This window comes from Pogoniulus pusillus, chromosome 9, assembly GCF_015220805.1.
Source record: "Pogoniulus pusillus isolate bPogPus1 chromosome 9, bPogPus1.pri, whole genome shotgun sequence".
Taxonomy (NCBI): domain Eukaryota; kingdom Metazoa; phylum Chordata; class Aves; order Piciformes; family Lybiidae; genus Pogoniulus; species Pogoniulus pusillus.
The window spans coordinates 35306631-35324386 of record NC_087272.1 but is presented as its reverse complement, the minus strand read 5'-3'; the positions used below and the strand labels follow the sequence as shown (position 1 = coordinate 35324386).

Below are 17756 nucleotides of genomic sequence, written 5' to 3'. Positions count from 1 at the left end.
TGCTGGTCCCTTTTGCCTTTTTGTTTTATATATTACACTAGTATGGTAAATACCTTTAATTTCTAAATCGCTGCTGCGGCCTTTGCATTGTCTCTTACAGTGTAAGCTTATAGGGATGCTGCACATACTTCAGGTGCATGCTAACTCATTAGCTTCTATCTCTGTGAGTAGACTTGTGACAGAGGCCTTTTTGCCTTCTTTATTAATTCATTTTTGCCTTTTTGTTTTATATATTATACTAGTATGGAAAATACCTTCAATTTCTAAATCACTGCTGTGGCTTTTGCATTACCTCTTACAGTTGTAAGCTTATAGGGATGCTGCACATACTTCAGGTGCATACTCATTAGCTTCTATGTCTATGAGTAGACTTGTGACAGAGGAAACTGGGACAGTGCTGGTCCTTTTTGCCTTCTTTATTAATTATTTTTTGCCTTTTTCAAAATATATTACACTAATATGGTAAATACTTTCAAGATCCTAAATCACTGCTGTGGCCTTTGCGTTACCTCTTACAGTGTAAGCTTATAGGGATGCTGTGCATACTTCAGGTGCATAGAAACTCGTTAGATTCTAATGAGTAGACTTGTGACAGAGGAAACTGGGACAGTGCTGGTCCTTTTTGCCTTCTTTATTAATTCATTTTGCCTTTTATATATTACACTAGTATGGTAAATACCTTTAATTTCTAAATCACTGCTGTGGCCTCTGCATTATCTCTTACAGTGTAAGCTTATAGGGATGCTGTGCATACTTCAGGTGCATGCTAACTCATTTAGCTTCTATGTCTATGAGTAGACTTGTGACAGAGGAAACTGGGACAGTGCTGGTCCTTTTTGCCTTTTTGTTTTATGTATTACACTAGTATGGTAAATACCTTTCATTTCTAAATCACTGCTGTGGCCTTTGCATTATCTCTTACAGTGTAAGCTTATAGGGATGCTGCACATACTTCAGGTGCATTAGCTTCTATGTCTATGAGTAGACTTGTGACAGAGGAAACTGGGACAGTGCTGGTCAGCTCAGTCCTGCCAGTCTTCTAGTTCAGCTGTTGTGTGTGCAGCTGAGTTGGGAGAAGGAAGTGGGACACATGGGAGAAAAGCTGTGTTAATTAAAGGACACTGGAAAGCAGTGTTTCAAATTTATGGGAGAGTTTGTGTATGTGAGAGCTCTCGTAGGGGTGAGGGTTTGTTCTGCTTCCACTTTGTGGTGTAGGAAAATAAAAACCCAAACTGTGTACCCTGGAACTTTTCTATGTGATTAGTAGTCTTCTCAATCTTCTACAGCCAGGGGATCTGCCCTGGCAGGGGGAAGAGAAAAAAAATCTCATGGACATTTTGGAGCTGTTGAGATAGGGAAGTGGTCACAGCTGCTTGTGCCTGAAAAGGCTGACTGGAAAATTTATTGCAGAGTATTTTATACACTGTGACTTCTGATAGGTAAAGGAAAGTAAGTAGCAATCTGTTGACTTGAAAAACCCGCTGGATGTGAGCAAAGCAGCAGCAATTTGTGCTGGAAAGGTTTAGACAGCTAAGGAGGAAAGAGGTCTCAAAATGTCGATGCATACCCTAAAACTACATCAAAACTGAACCAAAATCCTTGGTCAAAGCTGCAGCAAATCCATGTGAGAGATTGATGCATTGCAAGATGGAGAAATAGTTAACAGATGTGTGTGATTGTGCAGCAGAGAGTTCATGTGTAGAGTATTTGCATTTCATATGTGTTGCAGTATGGATATGAAGTGTGACCAGCAACAGAGCAAGGGGACACAGTCTCAAGTTGTGCTGGGGGAGGTGTGGGCTGGATGTTAGAAGAAATTTCTTCACAGAGAGTAATTAGCATTGGAATGGGCTGCCCAGGGAGGTGGTGGAATTGCCATCCCTGGAGGTGTTCAAGAAAAGACTTGCTGTGGGATTATAAACTTCCCACTACTTATCTCTGAAGTATACCTATATATATATATACCCTATACCTCGGGTGAGGTATAGGCTGGATGTTAGAAGAAAGTTTTTTACAGAGAGAGTAATTGGCATTGGAATGGGCTGCCCAGGGAGGTGGTGGAGTGACCATCCCTGAAGGTGTTCAAGCAAAGCCTGGATGAGGCACTTAGTGCCATGGTCTAGTTGACTGGACAGGGCTGGGTGCTAGGTTGGACTGGATGATCTTGGAGGTCTCTTCCAACCTGGTTGATTCTATGATTCTATGGTTCTGGTGCAATTCCTGAAATCACTGAAATTTTTCAAGGACTAAAACTGATAAAAGCCATAGATCTCTACTGTTCACTATAGTTCATGGGGAAATCTGATGTAACTACCCTATAGGAAGTGCTACCATCTCTTTTGTACTAAAAAGAAGATATTTTATTTCTTCTTTTTTTTTAATACATGGCCACCCTGGTGTACTGGAATGTATCCCTGCCCATGGCAGGGATGTTAGAACTTGATGATCTTGAAGTTCCCTTGCAAGCCAAGCCATTCAATGATTCTGTGATATGTAGTGCTGTTGTGGATATTTAGCTGTTCTTATCTTTATTGCTGTTTTCTTTTCCAGGTACAGTATTTGGCAACGGTAAAACTTCAGATTACTTACTCCTGGGGAACACTGTATACACTGTAAGTCTTCCTACAGCTAGCTGGTGCTCTATCAACCGTTTACATTGGCTCTGCCTTTAACTCTTAAAGAGATGTGGGTGTTCAAGCAAAGCCTGGATGAGGCACTTAGTGCCATGGTCTAGTTGACTGGATAGGGCTAGGTGCTAGGTTGGGCTGGATGAGCTTGGAGGTCTCTTCCAATCTGGTTGATTCTATGATTCTATGATTCTTTAATTCTCTGCATAGAAGACTTGATCCATTGTCATGCCTAAAGAATAAGAAATGGCTCTTGAATGACTCTGAGAAGCTTTAAAGAGCATTTTGCATTTTGATTCCAGTTTTTAAAAGAAAGCCATTTGATAGAGATGCAGAAGATACATCTGTCCTTTACTGGAAAGTGTCTATTAATTTGAATAATGCCAATTGTAATTCCCTAATTAGCATGCTGGTAGAATAGCAGAACTCCACAGTCACTGAATTCAAACCTCCCCAATATTGTGATCACTGCAGCCAAGGCTATCGCTGGTGAAGATATTAAATGTAAGCTAAGTTTTTGCACTGGAGAAATCCCAAGTTGTTGGATGTGGAACTGGTTTGTGGGCTGGTGAAGATAAAATTCTCTTTTTCCTCTCTTCAGCTATCATTGAAGGACAGAGCCACATAGAACAAGGGTTTGTAGGATGTCTCTTTGGAGACAGATGAAAGTGCCAGAATTACACCTGACCCACACTTAACCTAATCTTCTGTTACTCTCACAGGCATTAATCATTATTGTGTGGGGTTTTCTCTTTTATGTCCTAGAATAAATTAATGATGCTAAATGGTTTTCACTGGCTAGGTATCAATGTTAGTCAACAGATGAGGGTTTTCCAAGATCTCTCTTAGAAGCAAAATGAGGCTTGGGCTTATTCTCCTCTGTTCTTCAATGTTAAGAATTTAATCATTTTTAAACCTCCTGTTGTTGGCAGATACAGAAAAGAAATTAATTCTTCCATCAAAAAAAATGGGGGGGGGGGGGCTGTGGGGCTGTAAAACAAATACATATTCACATCAAACATGATTTCCTTAGGGAAAAGGTAAACATTAGAACTGAAATTAAAGTTTTCTAGAATGCATTGCAGTCCTTGGAGAGTGTAGCTACTGTCAACATCTCCTACATATGAGAGAACATTTTGAATAGTCAGAAAAGTTAAAGAGCATGAAGGGCTGAATAACCACAGCCCATTCTGTGTATTTCCTACTGCCCTAGCAGTTAAAATATTTCCTCTGGTAGTCAGTACTTTCTTTGAGGCACATTGAAAAATTATTTGCACATTCTCTTTCAAATGTACTTGCTCTACACATCTCTATCCCTGTTCCAAAAGGCAAGCACAGCGTGTTTTGTCAGCAGTAATCACACAGGACCATGCCATCTATCATATGATGAACTGATCTATGGATGGAATAATCCTGGGTGGGTATTTTCCATGCAAGTCTTATTGAAATGAAGATTTAAGGTCACAGTCACTGTCATAGCTCAGTGCCGACAGAAGTAGTTCAACTGGCACAGGTCTGTTTGTATTATGAGCTTATAACACCTCGCAGTGTTTAGGAGTCAGTCATTTGTCTGAATGCCACATCTTTCCCTAAGGATGACAAATACATCAGGAGAGTATCTGCCAAACCACCTCTTGTTCTAAGTGAAACAGGTTCTTCTTGGGGAGGGGTTCTCTTCACCCAGTTTTCACCCTATCTACAAATTTTCCGTTGCTTGCTGTGCTTGGAAGTCGCAACCTTGCAGAGTTCAGCACAAGTTTATGTTATGAGTTGTATATACATATCCATGAGTTGTATCACTTCACCTGTCCTAGCACCTAAGCCAAGTTTTCTGACAGCATCTCCTTTTCCTTGCTTGCTCTCCAGCATCCTTTGTATTTGTCTTCATTTTGTAGAGTGAGCTGGTGTAGTACACTTGTTAAACCAAATTATCCAGTGTCCTTTCCTGAAGCAATCTCAGAGCTTCATCCAACCCTCTGCTCTGTGTTTCTTCCCAAAAGCCATCTCTGGTACCAAGAGAAAACAGTTGACATCTGCTGTACTGAGAGTTTCCTGGATACAGCAGGTCCCATGGAACTGAGTGCTGAGAAACTGCTGTCATTTACATTGTCACACGTCGGTTGACAGATGAGTCTTACAGTAGTGCAGAACACCTGAGCAACCACGCAAAGCAGATATGCTTTAGAATCATAGAATCATAGAATCATAGAATCAACCAGGTTGGAAGAGACCTCCAAGATCATCCAGTCCAACCTGTTACCCTGCCCTATCCAATCAACCAGACCATGGCACTAAGTGCCTCATCCAGGCTTTTCTTGAAGACCTCCAGGGACGGTGCCTCCACCACCTCCCTGGGCAGCTCATTCCAATGGGAAATCACTCTCTCTGTGAAGAACTTCTTCCTAACATCCAGCCTTTATGAACACCCAAAGCCAAACTTCTGATATGTGTTCACACAGGAGTTAGAAAATGTAGTCACTGTTTCTTTGTTGAACGGGAAACTGATTTGTGTCAATTTCAAATCAAGGAGATAAGCACTTTTCCTGACCCAACTACTCCTTGCTGTGGGATTATAAACTTCCCACTACTTATCTCTAAAGTATACCTGTATATATGCACCCCCTGTACCTCGGGGGAGGTCTAGGCTGGATATTAGGAGGATGTTTTTCACAGAGAGAGTGATTGGCATTGGAATGGGCTGCCCAGGGAGATGGTGGAGTCACTATCCCTGGAGGTATTGAAGCAAAGCCTGGATGAGGCACTTAGTGCCATGGTCTAGTTGAGTGGATAGGGATGGGTGCTAGGTTGGATCGGATGATCTTGGAGGTCTCTTCCAACCTGGTTGATTCCATGATTCTATGAAAGTAATATGAAACATGTCCTGCAGGATAATAGCATGATGTTTCCAGAGACTGCTCCATAAAAAGAGTAAAGGTAGGAGTAGAAATGAGAGGGAGGAATGAAAAATAGCACAACAGGCTTACTTGTACGCAGAGCATATGTCTTAGGCTGCCAGTATTTAACTCTTGACTTTTCAGGGTGTAGCAAACATGCATAATTTCCTAACAAAGTACTAATAAAAAAAATTCATTTCAAGTTCCATTAATATAAGCTTAAACACTTGCAAGTTTTCAGACCAGCATCTAGATCTTCTAAGCCTGTCTTTGTGTAAGAAGTAGTAGTCAACCTCTCCATAACCAGTGAGTCTGCCGTCTCTGCTGAAGTGGACTGCATCTTTCTGTGTATCCAGAATACCATTGATTACCAAACCAATGCCTCAGTAAGAGGCAGACTGCAGGGTTCACAGGCTCACAGGATGTTAGGAGTTGGAAGGGACCCATCGAGTCATAGAATCAGTCAGGGTTGGAAAGGATGACAAGGATCATCTAGTTCCAATCCCCCTGCCATAGGCAGGGACACCCTACCCTAGATCAGGCTGCCCAGAGCCCTATCCAGCCTGGCCTTAAACACCTCCAACCCCCCTGCCACAGCAAGACTACACAATCTAGGTCAGGTCACAGAGGAATGCATCCAGACAGGCCTTGAAATTCTCCAGGAGACTCCACAACCTCTCTGGGCAGCCTGTTCCAGTGATCTGTGACCCTTACAGTAAAGAAGCTGTTGAGGTGGAACTTCCTGTGCTGCAGCTTACATCCATTGCTCCGTGTCCTATCTCAGGGAGCAAGTGAGCAGAGCCTGTCCCTCCGCTCCTGACCTCCAGCCCTTAATTGTTTATAGACACTCATTAAACCCCCTCTCAGTCTTCTCTTCTCCAGACTGAAAAGCCCCAGGTCACTTATCCTCTCCTCATAAAGCAGCACTCCAGTCTCTTCATCATCCCTGTAGCCTTCTGCTGGACCTTCTACAGCAGATCCCTGTGGAGGTCAAAATTGAACACTGTATTCAAGATGAGGTCTCACCAGGGCAGAGTAGAAGGGGAGGAGAACCTTCCTTGATCTGCTGGGTTCTGGGAGTCAAGGCAAATATTTAAGATTCCTAATACAAGAGAAGAGTTCTTTTGGTGGTTGTTAATGGAAGCTGTTAATTCTTAGTGTTCTGTTACTAGCTCATTACTGGTGTCTGTCTTGAAATGTTCTGTTGGCATTTTCCTGCCAACTTGAATTTCAGCTTTAAGAACACACTTGCACAGAAGTAGAAAGATGCAGCTAGCTCTGAAAGAATTTCACTTTGGGATTGCTGAGAGTCCTATATTTTTTGGGGGAGTAGGTTCTGTTAAAGCAGAACAGCTATTCTGTGTTTTCTGCAGTTCCATAGAGTCAGCCAGGTTGGAAGAGACCTCCAAGATCATCCAGTCCAACCTAGCACCCAGCCCTGTCCACTCAACTAGACCATGGGACCAAGTGCCTCATCCAGGCTTTGCTTGAACACCTCCAGGGACAGTGACTCCACCACCTCCCTGGGCAGCCCATTCCAATGCCAATCACTCTCTCTGCCAACAACTTCCTCCTAACATCCAGCCTATACTTCTAGATTATCCTTTCCCTTGTTTCATTTGTGCAAGTAAACGTGAAGTATGAAAATCATTGAAGTTTGTCTTCTAGTCTCATGAAAATTTAGCCAAGTGAATTAATTCTGTATGTTAAGTAAGATTCCCATATTAAACAAAACCTTTCTCTCTTTCTCTTTAAGTTTGTGGTTCTAACTGTGTGTTTGAAGGCTGGATTGGAGACTTCATATTGGACTTTGGTAAGCAGATGTCTCAAATATCCTCTGAGATGTGATGGATTAATAATTGCATCCTTTTCTCCATGTTTATTATAGATAGGCCTTTATATGAGCTGTAGTTCATCAGCACTCTCCACAATATCAAACTAAATTGTGGTTACTGTGTGGAAAGGGAGAATATTCACATACAAGTCTTCACATTGAGAAGGAGGACACTGGGATAAGGCTTAATGTAATCCTTAAACTGTGAAAAATGACAATTACTATGAACTGATTGCAGCTGAACTTAAATTGGCATAAAACTGCAGCAATATTGCTACTGAAAGTATCATTTTGCTCTAAGAAATAGCTGCCTGACGTAGCAGAGATAATACAAACCAGAGAAATTTCATCCAAGATGTTGTAAATACTAATTGGCAAAGCCATTTCTTTGTGTCATGATGCATCTGTGATTGTTCTGTTTTCTTTGCTCTTTCTTGTTTAACAGTTCAGCCACATAGCAATCTGGGGCAGCATAGCACTCTGGATAGTGTTTTTTGGAATCTACTCTTCCCTGTGGCCAGTCATTCCTATGGCACCTGACATGTCAGGAGAGGTAAGAGAATGTTTTGACTCGTACCTAAACACGGGCAAAAAATGTTGTTTCAGTCTGTCAGTGCAGGATGAAACTCTGTGGCATCCTTGTGCTAACTGTAAGTACACAACAGGGTTCATTCTTTTATACCTTCAGTTTGGTGACTGTGTTTGGTTAAGATAGACAAAAGTAGAGGTCAAATCCAGGCTGGGTGGTGAATGGCTGAGAGAAGACCTGAGGAAAAGGACCTAGAGGTCTGGGGTGATGAAAAGCTCAACATGAGCCTGCAGTGAGAGTGCAGCCCAGACAGCAACTTGTGCTGGGCTGCAGCAAGAGCAGTGTGGGCAGCAGAGGAAGGAAGGGGATTCTGCCCCATGGCTCTGCTCTCCCAAAACACCATCTGGGGTACTGTGTGAAATTCTGGAGCCCCCAACACAAGAAGGACATGGAAGTGTTGGAGCCAGTCCAGAGGAGGCCACAAAGATGCTGAGAGGGCTGCAGCAGCTCTGCTATGAGGACAGGCTATGAGAGTTGGGAAGGCTTCCAGGAGACCTTGGAGTGGCCTTCCAGTATCTGAAGGGAGCCTAGAGGAAGGCTGGGGAGGGATTATTGACAAGGTCTTGTAATGACAGGACAAGGAATAATGGGTTCAAACTATTAGAGTTTTAAAGTAGATGATAGGAAGAAGTTGTTTGCAGTGAGGGTGGTGAGACACTGGCACAGGTTGCCCAGGAAGGTTGTGGCTGCTCCCTCTCTAGAGGTGTTCAAGGCCAGGTTGGATGAGGCCTTGAGCAACCTGTTCTAGTGGGAGGTGTCCCTGCCTGTGGCAGGGGGTTGGAACAGGATGATCTTTGAGGTCTCTTCCAACCTAAACCATTCTATGCTTCTAAGTACCAGACTGTGATGATATGTTCTAGTGAGTTAAAATAGACAGGTAAGCTGCTGTATAGTTCTTTAGGAGGTTTTAGCTTTCTAAATCCAGTGCTTGTATGCCTGGAGGGTTTTATTATAATGAGGTAGCATTATAATGAGATATCAGTACCTGAAGGAGGCCTACAAGAAGGCTGCAGAGGGACTGCTTACAAAGGCCTGGAATGACAGGCCAAGGGACAATGGTTTGAAATGATACCAGCTTATATTTAGATTGGATGTTAGGAACAGGTTGTTATGGCTTGGAGTGGATCCCTCCCCCAATAACTTACTGTCAGTCTGCCCCAGAGAGCAAATTAACCACAACTCAGGATTGGGAAATACAAAAAATGAAATTGTATTTTCACAATTAGACTAAATATGACCATGAGGGTGGTGGAACATTGGAACAGGTTGCCCAGGCACATAGGTGAGGTTCAGGTCAGACTTGACAAGGCTCTGAGCAACTTGATCTCATGAAGGATGTCCCTGCTTACCGCAGAGGGATTCAACAAGATGACCTTTGGAAGATCCCTTCCAACCCAAACCATTCTGTGACTAAGGCTGAGGGTTTTGTTGGTGGCTTTTTTTTTTCCCTTTTCAATTTTACAAAGGTAGGAGGTATTTGAAACTCTCAGTGCCTCCCCAAAAATGCACACATTTCCTTTTCTGTTCCTGTGCTGCTTGGAATGCATTCTTGTGCTGTATCTCTAACCTTTTGACAGTAATTACTGGCTTCTCTTTCGTCTGTTATCCCATTTGTGTAAACCTGCTCTGAATGTTGGAAATAGGACTGAATCCATAAAAGATGCTTAATGGCTGCTTGTGCTGATCTAATTGGGATTCCAATGCCAAATCCTCTAAACCATTCACTTCCAGAAACATCCAAAGCTCAGTATTCGCTTCCCAGACTCTGATGTCTGCTTCTGGTAGTGGCCAGCACCTCCTGAGCTGAGAAATTTGGTGCATTCCCAGTGGCAATTAGAAACTAGGAATACCTACTTGTTTCAGAAGGATATTTTTCTAGTGATTTTCAAAGCAGATCAACTAAATCAAGCCCTGCACCAGTAGAGTGAGTGCCTTTGACTCCACCACTGTGATATAATTCAGCAATTCATGCAGGAGTTGGAAATTTTAGATGCTTTTCTCTCTCTCATTTGGAGGTAATTCAGACTCACAAATCTCACCTCCTACAGAAGCAGTTAGAGAGGCAAAGATTGTATAGAAGCATTTATATAACTACTACATCTTAATGGAAAGCCCAAGGAATTAACTTAAGCACTTGAATAGCTAAGAAAAACATCAACTTGAAGCTACACAGTTTCTGGCTGCTTTTCCTTTCTGTTACAACTTCTTAGCCATGTCTCTAGTCAGATTACTGTGTTGCCTCCATGACTCAAAATTAGTTGTGTGCATTATTCTAAATGAAAGTAATTGAGGCTATCATACTTAAGCACTGTACACTGTATTTTATAGCAGCAACAGAATGGTTTTGTAATGTGTTTTCAGAGATCCTGTAAGAACTTTGCTCCTTAAAAGTGAAGAACTTTCATAGCAATAAGCACAGTAGGAGCAGCAGGATGAATTATACTTCATAGGACACGAGGGTGGCTACTTCACTCTTGAAGTAACGGAGTATTTTACTTAGTATGTGTTTAGTCTCTGAAGTTATTGTGAGAAAAAGATGTTTTTGAAGGGGATGAACCTATGAACTTGGAAAAACAGTTCTTCATAAAGAGATGTAGCTGCCAGTGAAAATAAACACGCTTGGGTTTTGAATTCAGGGTGACACCAAAATAGTTTGGCTTGCAAACCCAAACTCAGGACTTCTCAAAGATGATGGAGAGTGGCATTGCACTGCTGCCAGCCAACTCTCTTAACATCCTCAGCAGGGGGAGGGGGATAATGGCTGGGTCCAATTATTTGTAGGATTTGAGCTCCTGTAATAGTTTCCATACCATCTTTTCCTTCACTGGCAGTGGATCTTTGTTTGCATCACCCTAGAATTCTGTTCCCAAAGCTACATCCCAGCAATGCTGCTGAAGACAGGTGAAGAAAATGTTGAGAACCTCTGCCTTTTCAGCACTGCTGGTGTCTAATTCACCTCTCCTCTTAACCAGTGGGATAAGATTTTCCTTTGGCTTCTGCTTCTTTTTTGCATACCTGAAGAATCCTTTCTCCTAGCTTTTGATGCCCCTGTTCCATTTCAATTCAAGCTGAAGTTTTGCTTTTCTTACTGCATCCCTGCCCACCCTAGCAATGCCCTTCTTCTCAAGGAGTATTTATCCATTTTTCCATCTCTGTTATGCTTCTCTTTTGGCTTTGAGCAGACTCAGAAGCTTGCACTTACGCCAAGGGAGCCTTTTGCTCCACCCACAGCCCTTACCTTTAAAAAGGATGAATTGTCTTTGTGCTTCCAGGAGAGCATTCTTGAAAAGCTCCTGGCACTCACTAACTCCTTTGTCCTGCATGGAATTCCTGCCAACCAAGCTCTGAGCAAGCTGACATTTACTCCTTAGCAATGAGACTGGTGAGGGGGCTGGAGGGAAAGTCTTGTGAGGAGAGGCTGAGGGAGCTAGGGCTGTTGAGCCTGGAGGAGACTAAGAGGGGACCTTATCACTCTCTGCAACTACCTGAAGGGGAGTTGTAGTTCAGTGGGGGTCAGGCTCTGCTCCCAGGCAACTTGTGACAGGACAAGAGGGCATGGTCTGAAGCTGCACCAGGGCAGTGTTAGGTTGGATATTAGGAAGCACTTCCTCACAGAAAGGTGATTAGACACTGGAATGGACTGCTCAAGAAGGTGGTGGAGTCACCATCCCTGGAGGTCTTGAAGTGGCTCTTGGTGGCATGGTTCAGCTGATGTGCTGGTGTTAGGTTATAGGTCGGACTTGGTGACCTCAGAGGTCTTTTCCAGCCTTGGTGATTCTATGAAAATCTAAAACCTTTGTCTTAGTACCAACCTTCTGCATGCTCAGCAGCATCCCAGTCTGCGCAGGACAGTAGTCACAAGCAGCCAAAGCTATTGCTAAATGAGGTAGAACAAAGCAGGTTCTCTTGCTTTGTGAGTACCAAGTCCAGTAGTGCCTTGTTCTGGTTGGCACAAGTAACATTTGTATGAGGAGGCAGCCCTCTCCACAGGCCAGGAACTTGCCAGGTGACAGAATCATGGAATCTAACAGGTTGGAAGAGACCTCCAGCTTACCCAGTCCAACCTAGCACCTAGCCTTGTCCAATCACCTAGACCATGGCACATGTGAGCTACTTCACTGTTTTTCCAACTAATGTATGGGTTTTTGAAGTCACTCAGGTTCTGTTGAACTGGAGCTTGTTCAAGTATCCCAAGTATTGCTTTGTTGGGGCCTTATCATTTAGTAATTAGTGATAAAACAAGAGGGAATGGCCTCAAGCTGTGACTGGATAGGTTTAGACTAGAGATTATGAGCTTTTTTTTTTTAGGGCAAGAGTGGTCAGGTGTTGGAATGAGCTGCCCAGGGAGACTGAGTGGCTGGAGAGCAGCCAGGAGCCACAATAACCCCAAGCAGCGCTATAGGCTGGGGACCGAGTGGCTGGAGAGCAGCCAGGAGGAAAGGGACCTGGGGGTACTGATAGATAGTAGGCTGAAGATGAGCCAGCAGTGTGCCCAGGTGGCCAAGAGAGCCAATGGCATCCTGGCCTGCATCAGGTACAGTGTGGCCAGTAGGACAAGGGAGGTTATTCTTCCCCTGTACTCAGCACTGGTCAGGCCACACCTTGAGTACTGTGTCCAGTTCTGGGCCCCTCAATTCAAGAAAGATGTTGAGGTGCTGGAACATGTCCAGAGAAGAGCAACGAAGCTGGTGAGGGGCCTGGAACACAAATCCTATGAGGAGAGGCTGAGGGAGCTGGGCCTGTTTAGCCTGGAGAAGAGGAGGCTCAGGGGTGATCTTATTACTGTCTACAACTACCTGAAGGGGCATTGTAGCCAGGTGGGGGTTGGCCTCTTCTCCCAGGCAACCAGCAATAGAACAAGGGGACACAGTCTCAAGTTGTGCCAGGGTAGGTATAGGCTGGATGTTAGGAAGAAGTTCTTCACAGAGAGAGTGATTGGCATTGGAATGGGCTGCCCAGGGAGGTGGTGGAGGCACCGTCCCTGGGGGTCTTCAAGAAAAGCCTGGATGAGGCACTTAGTGCCATGGTCTGGTTGATTGGCTAGGGCTGGGTGCTAGGTTGGACTGGATGATCTTGGAGGTCTCTTCCAACCTGGTTGATTCTATGATTCTATGATTCTATGGTCGAGTCAACAACTCTGGATTCGTTTAGATGTCGATTGGATGTGGTGCTTGAGGATGTGGTGCTTGAGGATATGGTTTAAGGATGAACTTTGTAGAGTACAGATATTGGTTGGACTGAGGGGCTTTTCCAACCTGAATGTTTCTGTGGCTCTGTGATCACCTTAGTTTGGAGGTCAGTAGCAGATGCCCACTGTAAAATCTCCCTTGGAGACACCCCCTCTGATCTTACCTTAGAGACATTCAGTAGGACTTCTACAATCACCTAATGAACAAGGGAAAAATTAGACTGAAGGGAATTTCAAGGGTTTGTTGCTTGGTTGGTTTGGGTTTCTTCCCAGATATGTGTATTTAAAGTGCCCCTTTTTTAATAAAATATAGATTTAGAAGGAGATTTTACCAACTACAATGCTTTATAAAGTTTAAATGTATTCTTTCAACTCCTTAGAGCTGGTGATGAGTTCTACCTTAGTAGCTTTATAGTCTTACCAGATAGAATCGTAGAATCAACCAGGTTGGAAGAGACCTCCAAGATCATCCAGTCCAACCTAGCACGCAGCCCCATCCAGTCAACTAGACCATGGCACTAAGTGCCTCATAGAAGAGGTTGGAAGGGACCACAAGGATCATCCAGTTCCAACCCCCCTGCCATGGGCAGGGACACCCTACCCTAGATCAGGTTGGACAGGTAGTAATCTTGATTAAAACATTCATTCAGCCATCCAGTGCCAACTTGATGATACCTGTCTTTTGCTGTTTATCTCTTTCATGGCATCTTTCAGACAGAAAACAACCTGGTGAAACCTTCTAATAAGAATTCAGCCTAACTTCTTCATGTTAATGTCACAAAATAATAACAAGATATATAGATTCTTGCTGCATATTGCTGAATCTGTTCCAAGAAAATAAAATATTAATGCTCTTGAAGGGGAGAGAAAAAGCATATGGAGCTGATGGAAAACTCATTCATTGGATGCAGAAGAAAGGTTTCATCAAAACATTTTAAAACTCAGGGCTGTTTTTTTTTCATCTATTCCTATAAAGTACCTATACAGCTCTGATAAATGGGTTTAAACTGACAATGCTCCAGCACAATGCCTCAAGAAAAAGAAAATTGGTTGTAAGAGAAGGCAAGAGCCTGTTTATGCTGCAAAAACTCTCTTATGTTGGAGCGCTGGGGCGAGCAGCTCAGAGTTAAATCAGAAGTACTGCTGGTTTGTGTTCATCTTACAGTATCAAAGCTTCAGCCAATAACCTTCTGAAAGAAAGAGACAAGTATGTCACACTGGGGTTTTTTTGCAAGTTTTCCCTACTTCTGACACTGATTTTTGCCTAAGATTCAGTTGCAGAGAAGGTAATTAAAGATGGATTTTAGATGTGTGTCGCTGCCTGATAGTAACACAGAGAGAAAGGTTGTAGAATGCTGTGCTTTAAAAGAAAGTGCAGGGAAATGAAACGTTACAACTTTCTGACAGCATGCCAGTAGTTTTCTTCATTGTCTCAGCCACTGCTCCCCCTTCTTTGGCATGTTTCTAGCACTACAATCAAGTGAATTTTTATTTCTCTTTCTTCTGCTCTGACTTCTCCCCCCCCTGCGAAAAAACAGTCAAACAAGGACCCTTTGATCCAAAATGCCTTGATGATCTAGAGTGCTGAGGCAGTTTTGGCATCCAGACCTTTAATTTTCTGGCCTTTTGGGATTGCTATTCCCACACTGGACCAACTTGTCCCCCCTGGCCATGGCTCTTCATGTACAGTACTCCTAAGTCCTATAAATAGTGGCACTAGGTTGCCACATAGGTAGTGAGTTGAGAGGTGTTTAAATAGTGCCACTAGGTTGAGAAATAGGTAGTGAGTTGAAAGGTGTCTAAATAGTGTCACTAGGTTGAGAAATAGGTAGTGAGTTGAAAGGTGTTTAAATAGTGGCACTAGGTCCCCAAATAGGTAGTGAGTTGAAAGGTGTCTAAATAGTGTCACTAGGTCTCCAAATAGGTAGTGAGTTGAAAGGTGTCTAAATAGTGTCACTAGGTCTCCAAATAGGTAGTGAGTTGAAAGGTGTCTAAATAGTGTCACTAGGTCTCCAAATAAGTAGTGAGTTGAAAGGTGTCTAAATAGTGGCACTAGGTCCCCAAATAGGTAGTGAGTTGAAAGGTGTTTAAATAGTGGCACTAGGTCTCCAAATAGATAGTGAGTTGAAAGGTGTCTAAATAGTGGCACTAGGTCCCCAAATAGGTAGTGAGTTGAAAGGTGTCTAAATAGTGTCACTAGGTCTCCAAATAAATAGTGAGTTGAAAGGTGTTTAAATAGTGGCACTAGGTCCCCAAATAAGAAGTGAGTTGAAAGGTGTTTAAATAGTGGCACTGGGTTGCCAAAGAAGAGAAGAGAAGGCTCAGGGCAGACCTCACTGCTGTTTACAACTACCTGAAGGGAGGTTGTAGCCAGGTAGGGGTTGGTCTCTTCTGCCAGGCAACCAGCAAGAGAACAAGGGGACACAGTCTCAAGCTGTGCCAGGGAAAGTATAGGCTGGATGTTAGGGGGAAGCTCCTGGCAGAGAGAGTGATTGGCATTGGAATGGGCTGCCCAGGGAGGTAGTGGAGTTGCCATCCCTGGAGATGTTGAAGCAAAGCCTGGATGAGACACTTAGTGCCATGGTGTAGTTGACTGAATAGGGCTGGGTGCTAGGTTGGCCTGGATGATCTTGGAGGTCTCTTCCAGCCTGCTTGATTCTGTGATTCTCTCAGTCTCCTCCTCTCCAAGCTAAAGAGCCCCAGAATACTTACATAGCTTATATAGCTGTTGCCTGTTACAGGTCGGTAGTAGGCATCTGGGTGATCACACCTCAAGTATATTTCTTTCTTAAACTTCCAACAAAAGCTTAGCATCAGCATTCAGAGGGGACAACAGTTACCTTTCTGTCCACCACAAACCAATTTCTGTTCCAGTTTTTTAACTTTCTTTTTCTTTTATTTTTCCCCTCAAAGTCCCCAGTGAAGGCAGCTTCATTCCATTCCCCTGATTGATGATGTTTAGATCAAAACTGTCAGTTCACCATTGTCTTTCTGCAGACACAACCTAGAGGGGGAAAAAATGGCTGGCAGATGTGAGAGAAGCAATGGGATTTAGAAAGGGGAGTGAAATGGAAAAATAGGCTGTGAAACAGAAGTAGGATATGGCATTAAAAAAGGGCCAATTACCTAAGGTGTTTATTATGTGATATCCATGGCTAGTTCAGATACTGTAGCAGGTGATTTTTGAGTTATGAGTCTTGAAGTAGTCTGAAGCAAGACTTAATGTGGGTTTTTTTCATTAATTAAATTGACTTTATTTCCACAGTGATTTCCCATTGGAATGGGCTGCCCAGGGAGGTGGTGGAGGCACCATCACTGGAGGTCTTCAAGCAAAGACTGGATGAGGCACTTAGTGCCATGGTCTAGTTAACTGGCTAGGGCTGGGTGCTAGGTTGGACTGGATGATCTTGGAGGTCTCTTCCAACCTGGTTGATTCTCTATGTCCCTATGTACTACTCCAGTTCAGGCAGGGCTGAGTGTCAGTAGAGGGGGACAGGCTCTTCTCACTTGCTCCCTGTGACAGGACAAGGAGCAGTGGATGGAAGCTGCAGTGCAGGAGGTTCCACTTCATCACAAGGGAAACTTCTTTACTGTAAGAGTCAGAGACCACTGGAACAGGCTGCCCAGAGAGGTTGTGGAATCTCCTTCTCTGGAGACTTTCAAGGTCTGTCTGGGTATGTTCTTCTGTGACCTGATTGTATGGTTCTGCTGTGGCAGACGGGCTGGACTGGATGATCTCTTTGGGTCCCCTCCAACCCCTAACATCCTGTGATCCTGTGTGACATTCCTGTTGCATTTATGCAGACCACACTTAGGAGATCCCTGCTGTTCAAGCTGCCATCTTTCCCCACAGCAGCTTTCTCTCCTGATGCACAGTAGTGAGGAATGACTTCAGCTCCTTGCAAACACTAGTAAAACTCAAATGTTTCCTGTACTCCTTCCTCTTAAACCTGCAATGAAAACAACATTACCTATCCTGGTAACAAACTCTGCTGAACCACCTCTTTTATCAGGTGCTAGTTTTTATGTTATCTTTGACCCAATTCACACAGAATCACAGAAACATCCAGGTTGGTAAAGCCCCTCAGGATCACCAAGTCCAACCTAGAACCCTACTCTACAAGATTCACCTTAAACTATATCCCTAAGCACCACGTCCAAAGGACCTTTAAACACATCCAGGGTGGGTGACTCCATCACCCTCTTGGGCAGCTCATTCCAGTGCCTGTCACTCTCTGCATGAAAAGCCTTTTCCCAATGTCCAACCTAAACCTCCCCAGTCTCAGTGTGAGACCATTTCCTCTTGTTCTGTCTACAGTAACCTGTGAGAAGAGACCAGCAGCAGCCTCTCCACAATGTCCCTTCAGGTAGCTGTAGACAGCAATGAGGTCTCCCCCTCAGCCTCTTCTTTCTCACACTAACCATCCCCAGCTCCCTCAGTCACTTCTCATCAGATTTATTCTCCAGGCCCTTCCCCAGCTTTGTTGCCCTCTTCTGGACCCCCTCCAGCACCTCCACATCTCTCTTGTATTGTGGTGCCCAAAACTCAACACAATACTCGAGGTGTGGCCTCACCAAAGCTGAGTACAAGGGGTACAGATAGGTTCAAATCCCTGTGGATCTT

At 43.8% G+C, this 17756-nt stretch overlaps 1 protein-coding gene across 3 annotated transcripts in view; it reads left to right on the top strand.

The window, feature by feature from the left end:
• ATP8A1 (ATPase phospholipid transporting 8A1) overlaps window positions 1-17756 on the top strand; it is a 153148-nt gene that overhangs the window by 122271 nt on the left and 13121 nt on the right. For all 3 annotated transcript variants that reach the window (XM_064149198.1, XM_064149201.1, XM_064149200.1), the window contains 3 exons: window positions 2551-2612; window positions 7278-7334; window positions 7801-7908. In XM_064149198.1, coding sequence (XP_064005268.1) covers window positions 2551-2612; window positions 7278-7334; window positions 7801-7908 — 227 coding nt within the window. The remainder of the gene's footprint in view (window positions 1-2550; window positions 2613-7277; window positions 7335-7800; window positions 7909-17756) is intronic.